General features: G+C 46.5%; 1 protein-coding gene across 3 annotated transcripts; it reads left to right on the forward strand.

Annotated features, from left to right (window-relative positions):
- Positions 1-2487: 2487 nt before the first annotated feature.
- PTHLH (parathyroid hormone like hormone) lies at positions 2488-16064 on the forward strand. 3 transcript variants are annotated; one of them, XM_074869516.1, is made up of 4 exons: positions 2488-3147; positions 5694-5816; positions 11349-11771; positions 15711-16064. In XM_074869516.1, exons 2-4 carry the CDS (start codon positions 5716-5718, stop codon positions 15718-15720), a joined length of 534 nt encoding a protein of 177 aa, XP_074725617.1. In that variant the 5' UTR covers positions 2488-3147; positions 5694-5715; the 3' UTR covers positions 15721-16064. The 3 variants fall into 3 exon arrangements, with proteins under 3 accessions (XP_074725617.1, XP_074725619.1, XP_074725618.1); XM_074869517.1 differs by lacking the exon at positions 2488-3147 and adding an exon at positions 5337-5421; XM_074869518.1 differs by lacking the exon at positions 15711-16064 and having other exon boundaries at positions 11349-11775.
- The last annotated feature ends 2264 nt before the right edge of the window (positions 16065-18328 follow it).

The raw sequence follows: 18328 nt of genomic DNA on the forward strand, positions 1-18328 counted from the left end.
AAAATCGCTGCCCATTTCTCTCCAGTTATTTCCCTACAGATTAGGCTTCAAGCAGAGGCTTTAGGAGGAGAAACGGTGCGGGTGGGCTCGGTGGTTGTACCTGGCGAGAAGGTGGGGTCAGGGAGCTGGTGACAGGGGGTGTCGGCCTGATCCCCCGCTCCTCACCCAGGGGCTGGGGCTGGGGCATGGCGTGGGCCGGGGCCGGGGCCTGGCGTGGGCCGGTACCGGGGTCAGGGCCTGGCGTGGGCCGGGGCCGGGGCTTCGTGGGGGCCGGGGCCGGAGCCGGGGCCTGGCGTGGGCCGAGGCCGGGGCCGGGCGGGGGGCGGCCGGGGGCAGGCGGCGGGCGGGCGGGCGGGCCCGGCGCCACCATGGACAGCTCACTGGGGCTCCCCGGCCCCGCCGCCGCCGCCGCCGCCCGCGGGAGCCCGCCCAGGCTCCGCCGGCCGCGCCGCCGCGGGGTGCCCGCCGTGGGGAAGCGGGGCGAGAGGCAGGAGGGACGGGCTTCAGGGATTCAGAACTGCCCTCAGATTTGAAAATTATTCCTTTCGGTGTCTACTGGATTCTAGGAACCAGACAGAAGATCTGGCAAAACCCTCTGCAGTTCCTTTTTTTTTTTTTTCTTTTTTCTCCCCCTTTCCTTTCTCGAGCGAGTTAAATTAAATATTGTGTCGATAAACGGCGCATTGTGTCCAGAGCTGAACTTGGGGAGCTCCGGCTGCCTCTCGGGGGGCAGAGGCAGCTCTGCTCAGCTGCTCTGCCGTTGTGTAATAAAGGGGGTTCGTGTGCGCAGATGGAGTGCCACGAAACGGCTGGGGCTTGCTGATGGGGAGGGAAAAAAACGGTTTTCTCTTTCTCCTCAAGCGCTCTTTTGGCCCAATTAGAAGATTACACCACGGCGGACCTGGGCTGAGGATTTCCCCAGCCCATCAGAGGGGAGGAAGGCAACCCTTGGAGAGCAGGGGACAGCAGAGCGCAGCAGGGTTTAGGAGGAGCCTGCGCTAAAAACTCTGCCTAAAACTGCGAGCGATCGCCTTTGCTGCTAGCTGCCTGACAGCCGTGCCCTCAAGACCACCCGGGGAGCTTTGGGAAAAAAAAAAAAAAACACCACACAACCAAAAAACAAACCCCAACACACTGCGACTTCGCACCTCGCCTGCAGAGAGCTGCGCTTTGAACCTTGCTAGAGCTTCTGCAAGTGGCAGGGGCTTGCTGGTCCTCGCAGGACGAGCCCAGCGATCGCTGATCCGCCGCTCCCTTCCCTTCCCTTCCCCGCCAGACTCTCAAGCAGTCAGCACGCCCGTGTTTTTTTGCTGAACACCATTTTTTTCCACCCTGGGAAGACTCGGGGAGGTTAAACTCTCCGTCTGAACCGAAGCCCTGGACGAGTGCAACTGAGGTTATAGAAATCCGGGAGGGGAAATGACGAAAATGCTTTATTGTGAATAAAACAAGAGGGAGGAGGGAGAGGCGGAACTTCACAAAGGTGAAGGATGGGAAGTTTGCAGAGCTGAGGATTTAGCCTGTCTCTGAGCACCGGGCGGGGGGTTAGTCATGATTTCCTTCTGTCTCTCCGAGCCTGCAGCGGCACCTCCTCCCCGGTTTAGCTGAACCTGTCCCACTTGTCGGCTTTTGCCTCGCTCTTGAGCGGCTTTTTGGGGGAGCCCGGTCACCCACCCACGCTCAGCCCCTGGCCCTATTCCCCGCTCGGGAATTCCGTGCCAAACCTGGAACAGGGACTTATCTTCCTAGCCAAGCTCCCAGGTCAGCTTCCTCGTAGGAAAGCTGATTTATGCCTGTTTATACGTATGGAAAAAGGAGGCAGAAGCCAAGCGCGGCATCCCTCCAAAATCTCATTGTCTTTAAGGCGGGAAGAAGGGAGAAAGGGGAGGCAGAAAACCTAAAATGATAAGGTTTGCCTTGTCGCGGCGAGGAGGGCTTGACCCAAAAGGCAAACACAGGGTTTTACCTCACCTTCCCGCGGCTGAAGTTTTTTTCCAGGTCCGACAAAACGTCCCGGCTGGGGGAAAACAACCGCAAACGCCTCTTCTTGGCGGGCAGCCCTGCCGCAACCGAGGCCCCGGCAGGTGAAACCCGAATAAAATTGTGGGTTTTTCCCCGCTCCTAGACACGGGGCCAGCCGTGCCCGGGGGTGTCCCATGCGTGGAGCGATGCTTTGGCTGGACGGCGCGATTCCCCTCCCCACACCTGTGCCAAAGCATCGCTCCGCCGGTCCTTCCTCTCGTCCACACTCATCTTCTCACCCCAATTCCTTCCCCCCCCCCCCCCCCCCGAGGCCAGGGGACACCCGGGGCCGGCAGGGAGGAGCAGCCGGGGCCGGCGGGGTGAGATGCTGCAGGTGGCGGCTGGTCCCTCCCGCTCCATCCTGCGTGGAGGGGCGGGGGGGGGGGGGGGTCGGGGGGGGGGGGGTGGGGGGTGATGTTTAAACCCTGGTAGAGGGGATTTTTCACCCCGTCCTGCCACGGAGGAGGGCTCAGGCTTGCGGTGAGGCTAGGTACCAGGAGGAGTTTGCTCACGGGTTAAGCATTTGTGTAGGTGGCAGGAGAAAAAGCGCTGCGCCGGTTGTTGCAGATGACAGTCTTCAGAGGGGGGGGGGTGGAGACGGGGGGGGGGCATGGTATCATGGTATGATAGTAAGTCTCCTAAACGGGTTTGGCACTGCTCAGTTCCTGCCATATTAGCAAAGCCATAGTTGGGTTGCATTTTTTTTTCTTCTTCTTTTTTTTTTTTTTTTCCAAGCCCACTGAGGCAGAGATGTGGCCAACTCAGCCATAGGAAGGTAGTTAGTGATGTCACAAGTTTGGTCTTTTCAATAAAAGCAATAGAGAAGGGTCTCCCTCACTATATATATTAGGAGAAGCTTCTGTTTCTCATAATAAAAAGAGCAGCAAGGGAGAAAAGCACCTGCTTTTCGCACCCTTTATTTAGCACTAATCTGTTGCAGGCAGAATAAAAACTGTAGGGCTGGATTTCTTTTGAAAAGTGTTATTTTTTTTGATTTATTTCACTTTTTTTTTTTTCTTTTTCTTAAGGATAGAACATAGTTTTGGAAGCGATTGCTGAGAAGATCAACCACTGTTGGCCAGGGTGATCTCTGAGAGGCACAGAGGGCTGTAACTCAAGGAAAAGGTGAAGTAATAAATTGTGAAGAAACTTCAGTATTCCAAGTTTATAAAGGCTATTTATTTTTCCTCAGTCTGTAAGGGTTGGGGTGGTTTTTTGGTGTTTTGGGCTTTTTTTTTTTTATTTCTGGGGGAAAGGAAATTCTAAAAATATTTGATGGACGTCTTACCTTTAACATGAGACCTATGAGTGTGTGGGGGCTGCTTTCAGGGGATCTCACAATTATTTTTAATTAGTCGAAAGGGCAGTGTAAATCAAAGAAGCCTATTAGCTATACATTTTAATTTATAGCCTACCAGGTGTTCAGGGAATTTATTTACAGCATAAACGATTTAATGTCTGCAGCATGATTTCTATTTCAGCTCTTATGTTTTCGGGTTTATTTGCCTGTGTGGTATGAGATCTGGCTAAGGAGCTGGGCTTTTAAATTGTGGCAGCAAGTGTCATTTATCGTAAAATAACCTGCAGGTAGAGAAATGGTTCGCTCTGCACCTCACCTTTCTCCAGAAAGCGTTCCTTAATGCGGGGAGAGGGTGAGAAGAAGCAACCAGCCGGCACACCTCGGGGTTTTACTGCTGCTTTGGGGGGTGGTGGTGGTGGTGTTGGGGAAGCGTTTGCTGTAAATCAGGCTGTCAGTGGCAGAAATCACCGACCCCTCCGTACCTGGGGACAGCGGCAGGTCTCTCCGGGGAGGTTTCGGCGGGGCGCGGAGCCGAGCTCCGCGGAGGAACCGCGACCGCGGAGGGCTGAGAGCTCCCGGGATGCGACCGGGACGGAGCCGGCGGCTCCAGGTGTTCGCTGCTGCCCTCCTGGGGAGCGTGCGCCTTGCAAAGTAGATCCCTTTCCAAAGCCTCCGGGGGGTGGGAGCAAGGGGCACACTCCCCCCCCCCCGCCCCCCCCCCCCCCCCCGGCTTTCTCCCTGCATTTTTCTTCTCAAGAGCCGGGGGCAGTTTCTTGCGCGGGCAGGCGGGATGAAGGGGCGGATTGTGTGTCACCTTTGGGTTTTAGAGAAGTGTTTTCCTGTGATGGAAAAAAAAAAAATGGGGGGGGGGGGTCCCCGTCGGGGCGCAGGGGGCTGCCCTCGCTGCCCGCCTCGCCCGGCAGCGCAACCTGCCACAGATATTTGCAACGCCCCGGCCAGATTGACGGAGGGCGAAGTGGAAGGCGAGAGAGGGAGAGGAGGAGAAAACTTTCCACTAATTTACTTTTTTGGCCAGGAGCGCCTGTGTTCATAGACTGCGAGTCCTTCCCCCAGCCCTCCCCCTTAGCGCCCCCCCCTCCCCTTTACTAGCGTACAATTAACATCATTAAGGAATCAACCCTCCAGCTAATAGGGGAACTGCGACGAACAACGGTAGGTGTGTGAAAGGAAAGGCGGCAGCGGTCCTAGGTTGGGCTTTTGGGGGCTTGATCTAAAAAGTGCCCCCACTGAGTGGGGGGGGATCCTCCTTGCCACTGTGCTGCGGCAGGGGAGGCGCTGACCCGGGGGTAAACACAGAAAGGGAGAGGTGGAGGGGGGGGAGTTGAAGGTTTGAGCCCGGCTGTAGAGGATGCGAAGAGCTTGGCCGGAGTCCTCAGGGTCTGCTGAGTGCGTGTGCTGTCGGGTGTTTCCCTTTCTTCGTTCCTTTTTGATTCCGGTCCCGGGACGCGCTGATTTCTAGTCTCTTTTTTTGGCTGGGGGTACCCCGCCGGGGCTCCCTCTCCCTCCGCACATGTTCCGAGGGCGCCATCTCTTTGCAAAACCCTCGCCGTCCTGCCGCAGGTCTCCCGGAGCCTCCTCCGGGGCGTGTGAACGCGGGCAGGCTCCAGCCCAAGGCAACCTGCGGGGCCAAGCATGTTGCCCAGCCCCTGACCGCCCCCCCCCCCCCCCCCCCCCCCCGGTGCCCCCGCTTCGCTTAGACCTCTCGGGCTCTCCAGCCGGGCAGCTTCAGTTCCCTTGCCCTGTCACGGCTGGGGACCCAACTTTCCGAAAGCAGAGGACGTGAACCTGACCTTTTTTTTTTTTTTTTTCAGAGGTATTCTTAAAGACAGATGTATAGATGCACCACCACCCCACCACCACCCACCCCCCCCCCCCGCCCCTTGAATCTGTGTGTGTGTGTGACACTCTCCCCCAGTGTGTGTTTACAGAGAAGAGGGTCGCTGAGCTGAGTTTTGGGAATCTTTCCTTATCTGCAAACTAACCTAAAGCCCTGAGACAGCGGTTTAGCGGGCTGGAGCTGAACAGGGCTCGGGGAGACAAACGGCCGCGCTCTCTAGCCCGATTCAAACACGAGCGAGGTGATTTTTTTTAAGTGATACTGCGAGAGATCTCGCCTCGGGCAGCCAGAGACAGAGAGAGAGGGAGGGAGGGAAGGAGGGAGGGAGGGAGAGGCAGACAGCAAGGAGGGGAGAGAGACGGAGCGAAGTTTGGAAGAAGTGAGCCGCTGCCGAGAGCTCAGCAAGTTTGTTTTTCCTTCCCAGCCTCGGAGCTGGTAGAGCCGAGAGCGGGGACTGCTTGAGGACGGAGCTGGCGCATGTGTCCCTCGGGACTGATCTCCGTTTCCTTGCAGGTTTTAAGACCCGGAGGATACAATGTTCACTAAACTCTTCCAGCAGTGGAGTTTCGCCGTGTTTCTGCTGAGTTATTCCGTGCCCTCTTACGGGAGATCGGTAGAGGGGATCAGCCGCAGACTGTAAGTTTCTCTTGTTTTGTCGGTTTTGGGGTTTTGGGGTTTTTTTTTCCTCCTCGCTTGGGTGATGGGGAGGGAGGTGGCCGGGCCCCCCGTCACGGGGAGCAGTCCCGGGGGGCGCCGGCAGCGCTCCCGGAGTGGCCCGGGGCTACCTGCCCCAGGTGAGATAGGCAGAAGGCGTTGGGAGCAACTAAAGGGCACTTTGCCTCTGCCTGACCTTCTCAAGCTTTTGGGAAGGAGATGTCCAAGCCGAGGGTCTCTTCTTCCCTTGGGAGCAGCGGTGCAGCCGTGTGCTTGTCCGGCCGTTCCCGCGCACCTCTCCGTGCCCTGGGAGGGTCCTAGTAGGGAGCATCCCGTTTTATCAAACTGCTGTTTGCTACACTAAATAACATATACTTCTTCGGCACTGGCACGGAGCCAATATTGATAAGGGCAGGGGAAACATGCAGTAGCGAGGGTCATCGTGAAACTGAAGTAGTGAACGATTTCTTTGGACTTCTGCCACTTTAGCAAAAAAGAAAAAAAAAAAAATCCAAAGCGAGTCCAGTATCTGACTTGGAGGCAGAAGCGTATTTTTTGATAAATGATAATGTAACTTAAGAGAGTCTGTTCAGGAAATGACCTTTTTGCTCCTTCCAAAATAATCAGCATGGTTTATACTAATACCCCCACGCAAAGTGCAGAAGAGAAGCCACTGGGCTGATGTAGGAGCAGCTGTCTCACACATCTAACTCACTGGCTTTCACTGGACTTGCATCAGATTTTCTAAGGAAGAAACACCTCAGCCACACTGTGGAGGGCTGTATTGTTACTATATTCAAAAGGAAGTCAGATTGGAGAGAGAGAGGGTTGGAAAATCCAATCACAACTTATAGGGAAACATGACACAGCAAACAATTTCAGATGGTTTTCCTTGTAAATGTTTTATTGCATACATAAGGACAAGATCTCCAAATAGCACTTCCTCTGCCATTTAAGCAACAAAAAAAAAAAAAATCCCCCAGGTGAAGTGACTTCAGACACACCTAAACTTTGGCAGCAGGCAGACAGCTATTACAAATCTCCTACAGCAAATTGTGTAGAACATGTTATTGCTGATAATGCCACAGCGTATTCTTCCCAGTCCATTAATGCTTAGCTGGTTTGTACTCCTTCAAACTATTGCTGAGATATTTCTTTCATCTGAGATCAGTTTCTTCTCTTTGGATACAGAGGAACCAAACTTTAGTTTCAGAAATAAAAAATTAAAATAATTGAAGTACAGTCAAATGCTGTTATTTTCTTGGCTAGGAACTCTGAACTGGATCTAAGCCAAAATTGGGTTTTTTTAAAAATTTAGATTTGCTAAGAAATACTCTCCCTCTTTCTGAAGTTAGCATTGTTCTAACACTTGTTTTTAAAGGTCAGGATTAGAGGTCTTCCCAACATCCCCATTCTGTCCTGAGTGGGGAGAAAAAAAGTGGAAGCTAAACAGTCAAAATCCATTTCTCAGCTCCCTCTTTGCTACGGCATGTAAAACACACACGAGAAACCAGTCAGCTGTCAGTTAGTGGCATTCACGTAGTTTTGTTTGTGGGTACAGCACAAACACAGACACCACACTCAAACATGTGTCCTGTTTTAATATCACCACAAACCATTCCTAGAGTTAATGGTTAATAACTCACTTAAGCCTAGAGATGTTTTTTTTCAGTCAAAGTCTTAAACCAGTAACGGATGAAAATACTGAAGCACGTTATTATAGCCATGCAGAAATAATCAAAATGACATAGGCCTGGTTCTACAGACTTTACTGAGGCAAATCTCCCATGGAAAGCAATAGAAAATTGTCCCAAGAAAAGATTGCCAGACATATTATTTGTTATAGAAACGCTTTAGCTGCTAAAGAACTTCTGAGAAACCCAGTAATGCCTCAAAGTGAAATTAGATATTTTTATCAGCGTGCCCAGACACTGCAGCACCATGTCCCCAGATCTGTTCAAAATATTTTTCCTAACCCTGAGATAGGTTGAGCAGTTTTCACTCCCTTTGGAGCCAGTGGCAAGGGCGCTCAGTCTTGCAAAATCTAGACAGAGAGCTGACTGAATCCTTTCCAGTTACTTTGCTGAACTTATGATCAGACCCAGTGTGAATAGTCAAGGATAATAGCGGTTAAATAAGAGCAAGTCTCTGAGACAGAAAGTTGTTGCTTGAAGAATGTTGCCTCTCAGTGACGCTAGATATCTAGGGGAAAAAAATGAAGAAGGAATGTGCCTGAAAAGAGCAGCTTATCTGGAAGTACATGAAGTCAGGATAGTCACAAGTCATGGATTTCTACTTTTTTCCCCATAATGAGGCATTAAGTCTCGTGTGTGCATAGTGTACCCGGATAGAGTAATTAGTCTGGACACTCCAGACAAATCCAAACCATCAACATCCTTCTCTCAGAAGTGCCTACCACTTGGAAGCTTAGCATTTACTGTGCTTGGTTTGGGTACAGAATCTTATTCCTTGAATGAGAGGTGCATTTTATAGAAGGCTGGAAGGGACCTCTAGTGGGTCATCTTAACCCTAACAGCCTAATATTTTTTTACATATCGTACCCAATATGTGAATGCAATCATTCCAGTTTCCATTGCCTTCCTACTCCGTGTGTGGGGGTGATATTGTTGATATCTCCATTATGAAGCACTTCTTACATCAGCCTTCTTGGGCAAGTGCTTTTCCCTGATTTACAAACATAGGAGTTGTTTGAATAACTGAGGCAGAAGGTCAAAGAGATACGTATCTACCACATCTTCTCTGTTTTAAGGAGATTTTTGATCTAGAGCATACAAAGGAAGTTGGTAGGCAAAATGTAATCCCTAAGTCTGGCTAAGTAATAAAAGTCATGTGAAATGTAACACTACGTAATGTTATACAATCATCTGGAATAGCAGAATGTTATTTGGGGCCAGACTTGATGCTAAATATCATACAGACATTTAAACAGAAACCCACCCTCTTTGGCACACTGACCCCTCGCACGTCAATCCCTGCATTATTTTGGAAATGCATACTCACTCAAGATGTAGACCTTGTAATGCTCTTTGACTGCCTTGTGTGTACTGGAACCAAATCCTTAGGTTTCAGCTCTGTAAAATGGAATAGCTTTTCAGTCAAGAGTACTTTAATAGCAGGCTTTAGAGATTCAAGATTTTGTCACAGTGGGTAAATTGACCAAATACACATTACAGGATTAAGGCAGCTTTAGGTTGACTCTGATAAAAGGAATAATCCTTGGTAGTTTACAAGAGGCAGTAGGAAAGCTTTGCTCATCACATGAGGCATACTGTTTTAGACTCAGTAAAGCACTGAGATTTTGTATGCTTTTCATAAACTAGAGTAGTGAAAGGAGAACTGCATTTCCCATGCAAATATCCTGGGAAAATAGATTACTGAAGCTAGGAATGTAACGTGAGCAACAATGGACAGCTCGACAAGCTGTGCCACTCCGAGGAGTCCAAGGTACTAGTTTTATTAGTGTACTTGCAAATCAGACTGACCTTAATGAGAAGGTTGTTAGAAATGGCTATTGGAGAGCTTCAGGGAGTGCACTGGTCAAAAAAATTCTCCTGGAGGAGATCTTGAGCTTGCGTGAATGGTCACAGTTGCACCGAAGAGGAAGGAACAATGTGGGTTCAGCTCAGCATTATCACATTGCATTTTTGCTTAGGGACATTGAGTGGAAGGGCATAAAATATTTCCCTAAAGCCTGAAGTTGTCCTGACTTTGGGATGCTTAAAACATAGACAATGCTTGGTCAAATGTGTGCTCACAAACCTGAGTATATGTAGGCCTGATTTTGAGCAAGCATCCCTACTGAATGACTTCATGCCAAAACAGCAGTCATCTTTCAGTGTCATTGTGGAATGAGGGAAAGCTTCTGTTTGAATTTTACACTAATAGAGACGTAGCATCACTTGAACCCATCACTTGAACCCAATACTCAAAAAACGCAGCTCTACAAAGACAAACAATGAGGGGGATACTCTTAAACCAATGCTACTTGAAGTCGTCGATTTCAAATAACTCTACTGTTGTTTAATCACAAATCTAAAGAATTTGGCTGAAGGGACTGAGAAAGATCAGTTGCAGAACACTCCCAATCATCCAGCATGTTGTCTTTGTCCACCGCATTTTGAAACGTGGTAATGTAGCAGGGTAACTAGGTATGGGTCGGAAGGAAGGAATATTATGTGTTCTCTCCCATTTCACCCACATGCAGAAACAACTGCTTATCCAGCTAACTGACCAAATGATTATACGACAGGCAAGGCAGTGAATTCATTTTCTTTGGCCAGTAAGAATCCAGTCACATGCAGTACCCTGATGCAAGATGAGAGGCTACATAGCCAATCTGCACACTGAAGTAGGGCAGTTGGAAGGATAAACTGTATTATAGCATTCATGGGAACACAGCTAAAATCCCAGCTTGTGCTCTTTCTGTGGTTCACAGTGCAGCTGTGCGTCTATCCCACACCAAGGAAAAAGCATGTATTTTCTCACGGTTATTTATTATCCAGGTGCCACTTGTATCTTCTTTCCTCAGATGTTTCATACCTTCTTTGCCAGTACAATATCTCTAAAAGACAGAGAGCTAACCATCTCCCTGTTCCTCGAAAACAAGACAGAGGTTAGTGAACCAAAAGGTCACGAACTCAGGAGAAGTAGCAGAGACCCACTCAAACAAACCAGGATGCTCTTGAAGAAGATCCAGTGAAGAGGGCTACCATAAAACTCAGAGAGCACAGCAGACAAGAAATTTGGCCCCAAAAGATCATGCTCAAAGGAATACTAGAAAGGCTTCTAAAACCATAATTAGACACAAGTGGCCAAGTGGTAAAATCAACGGGACTGGCTGAGGCTCATCTCTGCTGATGCTCAGGCTGCCTCTCTGGATACCTCGTTATGGACTGAAGTGCCTATGTTTTAGGCACCCAAATTTGAACATTTTTCCGTTACGCTCCTACAATTACACTTATTTAAATTTAGAAGTGAAATGCACTTTGATGTACTTATTTATGTTTTTGAAGTACATGACTGAGCAGAAGGAAATGATTAGACTGATGTTGTATAAACACTGCTTCCGGACTCAGTGCAAGTACTTGTTACTGCTTCTCTTGCTCGACTGCAGTGCTCCGTTATCTGACCCTTTAGTTTTCCCATCTCTGACAACTGTCATCCTGCTTTTACTGCCTGAAGTGTGATATATTAAGAGTTGTAATGCTTTCCTAGAACAGAGCAGTGACTAATCCAACTCCAGGTCCAGTGGTGTGTGATCAGTCAGCTGAGAATTATTACCCACTTAGGTCTTTCCCTTCTCTGTGGGGAGCAGCAACTCTCAGGAGCAGGACTTGCTCCAGCAGTCTGACTTAACTGGATGTCTCCAAGCCTGAGAGCTGGTACACAGTCACTGTGGCCACCACTGCCAGAGGAGAGAGGAGTTCTGCCAAGTACTGGGCAATAACCAAATCCTAAATGTTTTTTTCCCCCTCCCCTCTTCTCTTTCTTTAGCAAACGGGCTGTATCAGAGCACCAGCTATTGCATGACAAGGGCAAGTCAATCCAAGACTTACGAAGAAGAATATTCCTTCAAAATTTAATTGAAGGTGTCAACACTGCAGAAATCCGTGCAACTTCAGAGGTTTCACCTAACCCGAAGCCTGCTACCAACACGAAGAACTACCCTGTCCGATTCGGTAGTGAAGATGAGGGCAGATACCTAACTCAGGAGACAAACAAATCACAGACCTACAAGGAGCAGCCCCTGAAGGTATCGGGGAAGAAAAAGAAAGCAAAGCCTGGAAAACGTAAGGAACAAGAGAAGAAAAAGAGGCGAGCCCGCTCGGCTTGGCTAAATTCTGGCATGTATGGAAGCGGTGTGACCGAGAGCCCACTCTTGGACAACTCTGTTACTACACATTATCACACTTTAAGGTAATTCTGCTATATCCTTTTGGGGGGCATACCATGTATTTACTGAAATTGTTACCCTTCGGTGTGAGAGGCCAAGGCCTCACTCAAACCTGGAGTAATAGCACACCTTTATGCTCAAAACTGGGCCACAGCTTTCCAAGCAGTGCACAGTCTCAAGGTACTTTCTGGAGGTAAGTAAGTACCCTTTCCACTGGTGACAAAGTCTTTCTTTCCCGTGACAAACAATTCAAGTAAACCACTTATTGCCACAATGAGCTTCCTGAAGCTGAGTGAGTAGTAAGTAAAGTTATTTCTGCAAAAAGAAAGCACATCATAGCCATTAAAATTTCCTTTCCTGTTTTAACCGTAGTGTCTCTCATGTCAGGTCTTGGTCCCACACTTGGGCCTCAGCAGATTGAAAGCTTCAAGTTTTATTTAAGGCTCTGCATCTATAAAATGGTGAAGTTTTCTTTCCTCCCTCTCAACGCCTCCCCTTTTTGGCAACTTTCCTACCCTTACTTTACAGTTTTTCATTTTACTGTTTAACCTTAGGGGAGAACACGGAAAATTTCTCTCTTAGTAATATCTGCAAACAACGCAGACCAGCCTTTCGCCATAAAATTTTCCCTGCCATTAGGACTTTTTAATTCAGCTCCATCTTTTTGCCAGCTCGTGAAACAATTACGTTGCTGCCGAAAAATGTTGAGCACTGGTTTTGGAGAGAGACGTGCTTCCCTCATGTATGACAATGAGGCGGTTTCAGGGCAGTGGTGAGCTGGAGACTTCAGCCTAGGTAACCCAAGTGATTCATCCTCTTGCAGTCATCTCAGCCGGAGTGGAAGTCTGCACACTTGCAGACAAAGGCAAGGAATTCACCCCTCAGTTCTCCTCAGATGTTTGCATTCTCAAGAGCAAAAACCCCACCCTTTCCTGTCACTTTGACAGAATAGGGGCATAAGAGAAGTGTCACTTGCTCACAGTAAATCCCTTAGAAAGAGACACCAGCTGTGGGATTTACTAAAATCCAGTCCTGGGTTAAGCTTTGCAGGCCACAGTTTGCAACGTGCTCCATCACCTCAACTTCTGCTGGAATCTACATGAGTTACCAGCACTTGGGGCTAGGCATTCGGTGTCCTGGACCACAAACCAGTTAGCATGGCTGTAGCAGTTAGTAGTGAAGTAAGAAAGGCTGGTTTGTCTTAGGACAAACTTAGGGAAGGCACACTCTGGGACTCCGGTCAGGAGATGCCTGGCGTTCCAACAGCTCTTAAGGAACTGTGGTGGCCAGTAAACAACACTTGTTTTCGGCACACAGAAATCTTGAATTTAGGGAAAAAACTTCCTAGGGCATTTCAACTGTCATTTCTTTTTCTTACTACTCTGTCTTTGGTTGTATATCCAATGGGATATGTGAAAGAATTACAGGTACAATCCTGTTGATTTTCCTAGTTCAGCCTTTCTGTTTCAAGTACGGTTGGATGGCTGAAGGCAGTCGGCGTGACTGTGGAGTCCAGACTGCTGAAGGCAGTCTAGCTTTACCTTACTGATATTATTGCCCAAGATGCAGTATTTCTCCAGGGCAAGAAACAGATTCCTAAAGAGACCTATATTCTAAATACTTAATTGAAGATGATTAAACAAAAAGCAGCCATAAAACAGGAAAACTAAATTCCTCCTTCACAAGTACAGAGAATAATATGCTGGTTCAGCTCTTAAGAAACTGCTGGTGTACGAGCTTGTAGTTATCTCAGTAGGCTGGCAAAAGATGTAATTTCTAAACTTTAAATGAAAGCAAGTCCCAACTCCCTGACACGTACTTTAGACAGGGGGAGTCAGGTTCAAGGCAGTTGTCTCCACGGTTGCTGGAGCACGGTGGGCAAGCACATTTTAGATGGAGGGATGGGCACATCTGAGTGAGGCTGATTCCTCAGCTGTACCGAGCTGAGTCAGGAACTTCTACTCTATCTGCTGGTGGAGGGCAAGGAAGGTGAGTGCAGGCAGGATTTCCTGCTTCACCAGGAGAAGCTGCTTTTGTAGCACCCCTAAGGCCAGCCTTGCGAGAAGCATCATTACTTTACAGTGAAGAAGTGGATATGCATAATGCAGCAGGGTAAATGTCAAGGAAGTGCAAAGATAAGCTTTATTCATGCTTTTCGCTGTATCTTTGCGCTTTTCTGCTCAACACACTGAATTAAAATTCTTGTAGCAGTTCCCTCTGCCCAACCTTGATCCCAAAATTTTGGGTTTAGGTCAGAAAGAAGACCAAAAATAATGTGCTCCCTAGATCTTTTGACTTACTACAGGAAGTATCTCATAAAAGAAGCCAGTCTTGCAAAATCTGGGACCAAATCACAGAAAGCAGCTTGCAAGTAGTCATTAGCACAGAGCCCATTGTCAAGATGTGGCTTAGCTTAAACTCTGAAACAAAGCCTAAAATCCAAGACAAATTGAAACTGTCACCCTCTTAAATATAGGCCTGTGTAGGGCAGATACACATATACAGTCACGTTATATGAATTGTGCATCATTATTATACATACTGTGTTATAGCCTGAACACACCCTAGTATTACTAGTTAATTATTAAGGAGCTTCATGCTAGCATTTCCATTCCAGGCACTTAAAACACTCTTTCTCATGGACGTTCCAACTATATTCCCATTCCAATTCGATTAAGCTGTTATTACCTAATTTCCTAAGAAACCTTTCAAATGAGTAAACTCCCTAATGTTAAACGTAGTCTCACTTCCAATGTGCACATTAAAACCCCCTCTCAAACGCTCAAGGATTTGGGGTTTTTTTTTGTGTCTCACGCCCACACACGTCTGCCATGTGGAACTCTACCCACAGTCCAGCAACAGAGCGAATCCTGCTCCATCCCGTAGCTATGCATTCCACCCTATAGCTGTTTCCCAGGGAACCAACATGCATTACAGAAATGTGCTGTTGACAGGGACAGAAGGGAAAAAAGCCCAACCCAACCCTTCAGCATTTCCTGCAGCACCGCTAAGAAGTAACTTAAAATAATGTTGTGGTATAAGTAAAATACTGACAGGGTTCTCATGCTCACATGGAAGGGAGGAGTAGAGAACTCGCACCAATCTGCCAGCATCCCGTAGAAGACTCCCAAATCTTAGGACCATATACAGCTGACTCCTTCAGCTCGGGCTGAATGCAACAGGAGTCAGAGCTTAACACTACAAGATGCTCGTTTTCTTTCAGGACCAAGCTCTTTGGCTCACAGAGGGAAAGTTTCAGGTTTATAGTCTTTTCATTGATTCAAGCACTTGAAGTCACACGCTATCAAGGGTCTGTTCACCTGAAGACCTGAGCAGCCTTTACTGCATATACTCGTGTACATGACACCACAGAAATATATACCTCTAAGATGAACAGGTGGCCTGTTGGTGGGAAAGATAAAGCAAATAAGCCCCGTGAGACTGTTCTAATCAGAAGCCTGGCATCCCACCCAAGCAGTTAACACAGCAGGGCCATGACTGCCACAGCATCCAATAAGGACCTTCTGTTTCTGATATTCAAAACAATTTTCTCATTTCTCCAACTGTATTTTTTAAGTTTTTAACACTTGGCATATTTATTATAGGTTGATACAATTTTTCTACCTGTAGTGCTGAGGAATCTTCTCCCATGAGGCTCTAAAGAAAACAAAAACTCCTTCCTATTTCTCTGAATATACAATATATCAGAATAGATGGCCTCAGTGCCGTGACAAACTGAAGGTGTTCATACTGCTAGATGAGATGCACTGAAGAAAATATAGTAGAGGTCTTGAAAAGATGTCGAAAACTGTACAATTGTTAAACAGGTCCTATTATTGCAGATGTTCACTAGCGAGGTATACCCATTATAGTCTGTGGCACTCTTGCTATTAATTTTATGTCCACGTATTTGACGTGAAAATTAAATTTTTCTATTTTTCCTGTCCTTTTTTTATCTGCAGGAGGCGCTGACATTTTCAGCAAGAGATTTTTGGAAGACGTATTGCAGTATTCTGTAATAGTGAACGTATGGGAAGTATTAAAATATTTATTACCTGTAAATATTGTAAATGCTCAGAATAAAACCTTTTTCCCCCATTGCTCTCTGAAACTGCACATTTGGTTATTGTGAATTTTCCTTTTTTTTTTTTTTTTTTGGCTAAGGCTAAGACAATTATTATTGTCACATTTACCATAATTTATTTTGTTGACTGGTGTATTTATTTTGTGAACGTATCTTGGTGCTGCTGACTTTCTATATTTTTTGTAACATAATGCACTTTAGATATACATATCGAGTACATTGATAACTGACATAAAATGTTCCTGTTTTGTGGTTGACTTCAATGAATGCCTACATACAATTGTTCAAACTGATTTTCCTTTGTGCATGTATAATAGCAGTATTTTAAAATTTGTAAAGAATGTCTAATAAAATATAATCTAATTAAACCATGACTCAGAGGGAAAAATGTGTCCTTTAGGAATTTCAAGGGCAGGAATACTATTTTTTTCTTTACTACATTTGAAAATCGTTTTAAATTTAATGTGTTTACATTGGTTCAAACTCCCACATTTTCACATTAGCTTTTACTTAAAAATCACTCAGACCATATTTTGTTCCAGTGGTCTATTTTAAGTCAGCTAAGCTGCTGAACAACCTGGGGGTACTGTCATAGAGCTCAGACCCTGCTGCAGGGAAAGCACGATTCCCAACCTTTCCAGCCCCCAGCCCTGCAAAAGCTGAAGCATTACACCCTCTGAATGAGAGGATGTGAAAAGCAGCCCCAGGGGATGCATCACTTTACACTCTTGGAAGGTGCTCACATGTCACACCCCATAGTCTTGTTCAAAAATAAGACAGATGCTCAGCGTCCTCGGCTCCCACCAACTTACTCAAAGATGCAAATGTCTACCACATGAGTAGAATCTCAGCTCTTTGCGCTTTGCGACCACCTTATGTTGATGTGAGGTGGGGGGAAAAAAGTGTTTCCTGGGTGAATATATAAAGGAAAGAAAAAATATAAAATATAAATATAAAAAATATAAAGAAAAAACATCACTAGGTACTGTTGCGTTGCTTGAATAACTTTTCCTCTCTCCTACCACAAAGATGCCTCACATGGCTCTGTTTCCAAAAAACATCTGCATTAATTTTACTTCTGTCTTATACCCATAGATAATTGCAGTTAAGGGGGAGACCACCTTCATTACTTCATGGCCACAGGCTGAAGAAAACAGCAGAAAAAAAATTATGATGTATCACTTTTTTTAAAGTGAACATACGAGTCCTGCTTCCTATCCCTTTCGCTACCACCCACATGTTAATCGCAGCAGCTGCTGTGGGGGCAACCTGAATAAAAGAGATTGTTTCACGGAGATATCTGTACTTTGTAAAATCCTACTGAATTTCCTCTGTCTCACTCCTTTAACATCAGCAACATCAGAAAAATGCAAGCATGGAAAAATAAATTGCAAATCCTGGGAATTTTAAGATAGTTCTTGTAATTGTTGCTCCATTCTGTAGCTGCCAAGCTTTTCTTTTTTATTCTTCTTTTTTTTAAGTGCCATCTTTTTCCATTGCCAAAGTACAGCCATCATATAATATAAAACAGATGTATTTCTGCTCTCTACCCAATCTTGTAGAAAGCTACCTCCAAGAAAGCACTAAAGCAAGAAGACTTGAGAAAAACTTACCCATCCTCCTCCATCCACTTCTCCAAAGTGTGAAATTCAGCGCTTCATTGTGTCCAGTTAATTACTACAGCCACAAAGCACATGCATATCGTTTCCTTTTCAGATGAAAAATATTATACATGATGAAACATAGCACAACTTCAGGGCTGCATTAAAGAAAAAGGCATGGTTCCTACACATTTTCAACTTGGCCTCTTTGCACATCCTGCCTATTTATAGTATCCAGCTAATGCTTGGATTTATACAACTGAAGTTAACTGCAGTACATTCAGATGATTTTGTATCTCAGGATTACCAGCAAATCCCAGCTGGAACTAAAACTAAAGCTACGGTGGGCAGAGGCAATTTATCTTCGTCAGAAAGGATGATCCTTGGCAGACATGGGGCCCAAAGAGCATAAAACAAAACCATACACTCGAACGCTAAACCTTGGCTCCATAGGACTGGCTACTTCATAAGAGGAGGCCTGATTTTGAAGTGCCTCCAGTCTCCCCCATATCTTTCCACTGTCCATTAAGGACTTGTAATCTTTTCCTAGTTACTTTATGTAAAATTTGAGATTGTAGCAAATTTAAGCAAAAGTTCCATTTTTCTTAAAGACCTTTACACGAGGCTGTCCATGGATCCTGTGGTTCACAGATTATGGTTTGAAAATCACTGCTGCAGACTGTTGGATTTAACTCTGAAAAGCTGAATGAAAGTTTTTTTGAGCTTTCAGCTTTACAGGAAAATAAATCCTGAAGACCCCTATTTCTGAGACAAACTACAGCAGCTTTGCCTCCCTAACCGTGGGGGCTAAAATATTCCAGAGATTCCAGTTTCTCAGACTGTTCATCCCAAATGATTCAACTTGTCTCAAAGACCCTGCAGTAATCAGGACTGA

This window comes from Strix uralensis, chromosome 5, assembly GCF_047716275.1.
Source record: "Strix uralensis isolate ZFMK-TIS-50842 chromosome 5, bStrUra1, whole genome shotgun sequence".
NCBI classification, from domain to species: Eukaryota; Metazoa; Chordata; class Aves; order Strigiformes; family Strigidae; genus Strix; species Strix uralensis.

Excerpts from the sequence above, each read along its gene's own strand:
- PTHLH (XM_074869516.1), top strand. The coding sequence starts at position 5,716 with ATGTTCACTAAACTCTTCCAGCAGTGGAGTTTCGCCGTGTTTCTGCTG. Across the intron at positions 5,817-11,348 it reads GAGGGGATCAGCCGCAGACT|CAAACGGGCTGTATCAGAGC; the intron begins GTAAGTTTCTCT and ends CTCTTTCTTTAG.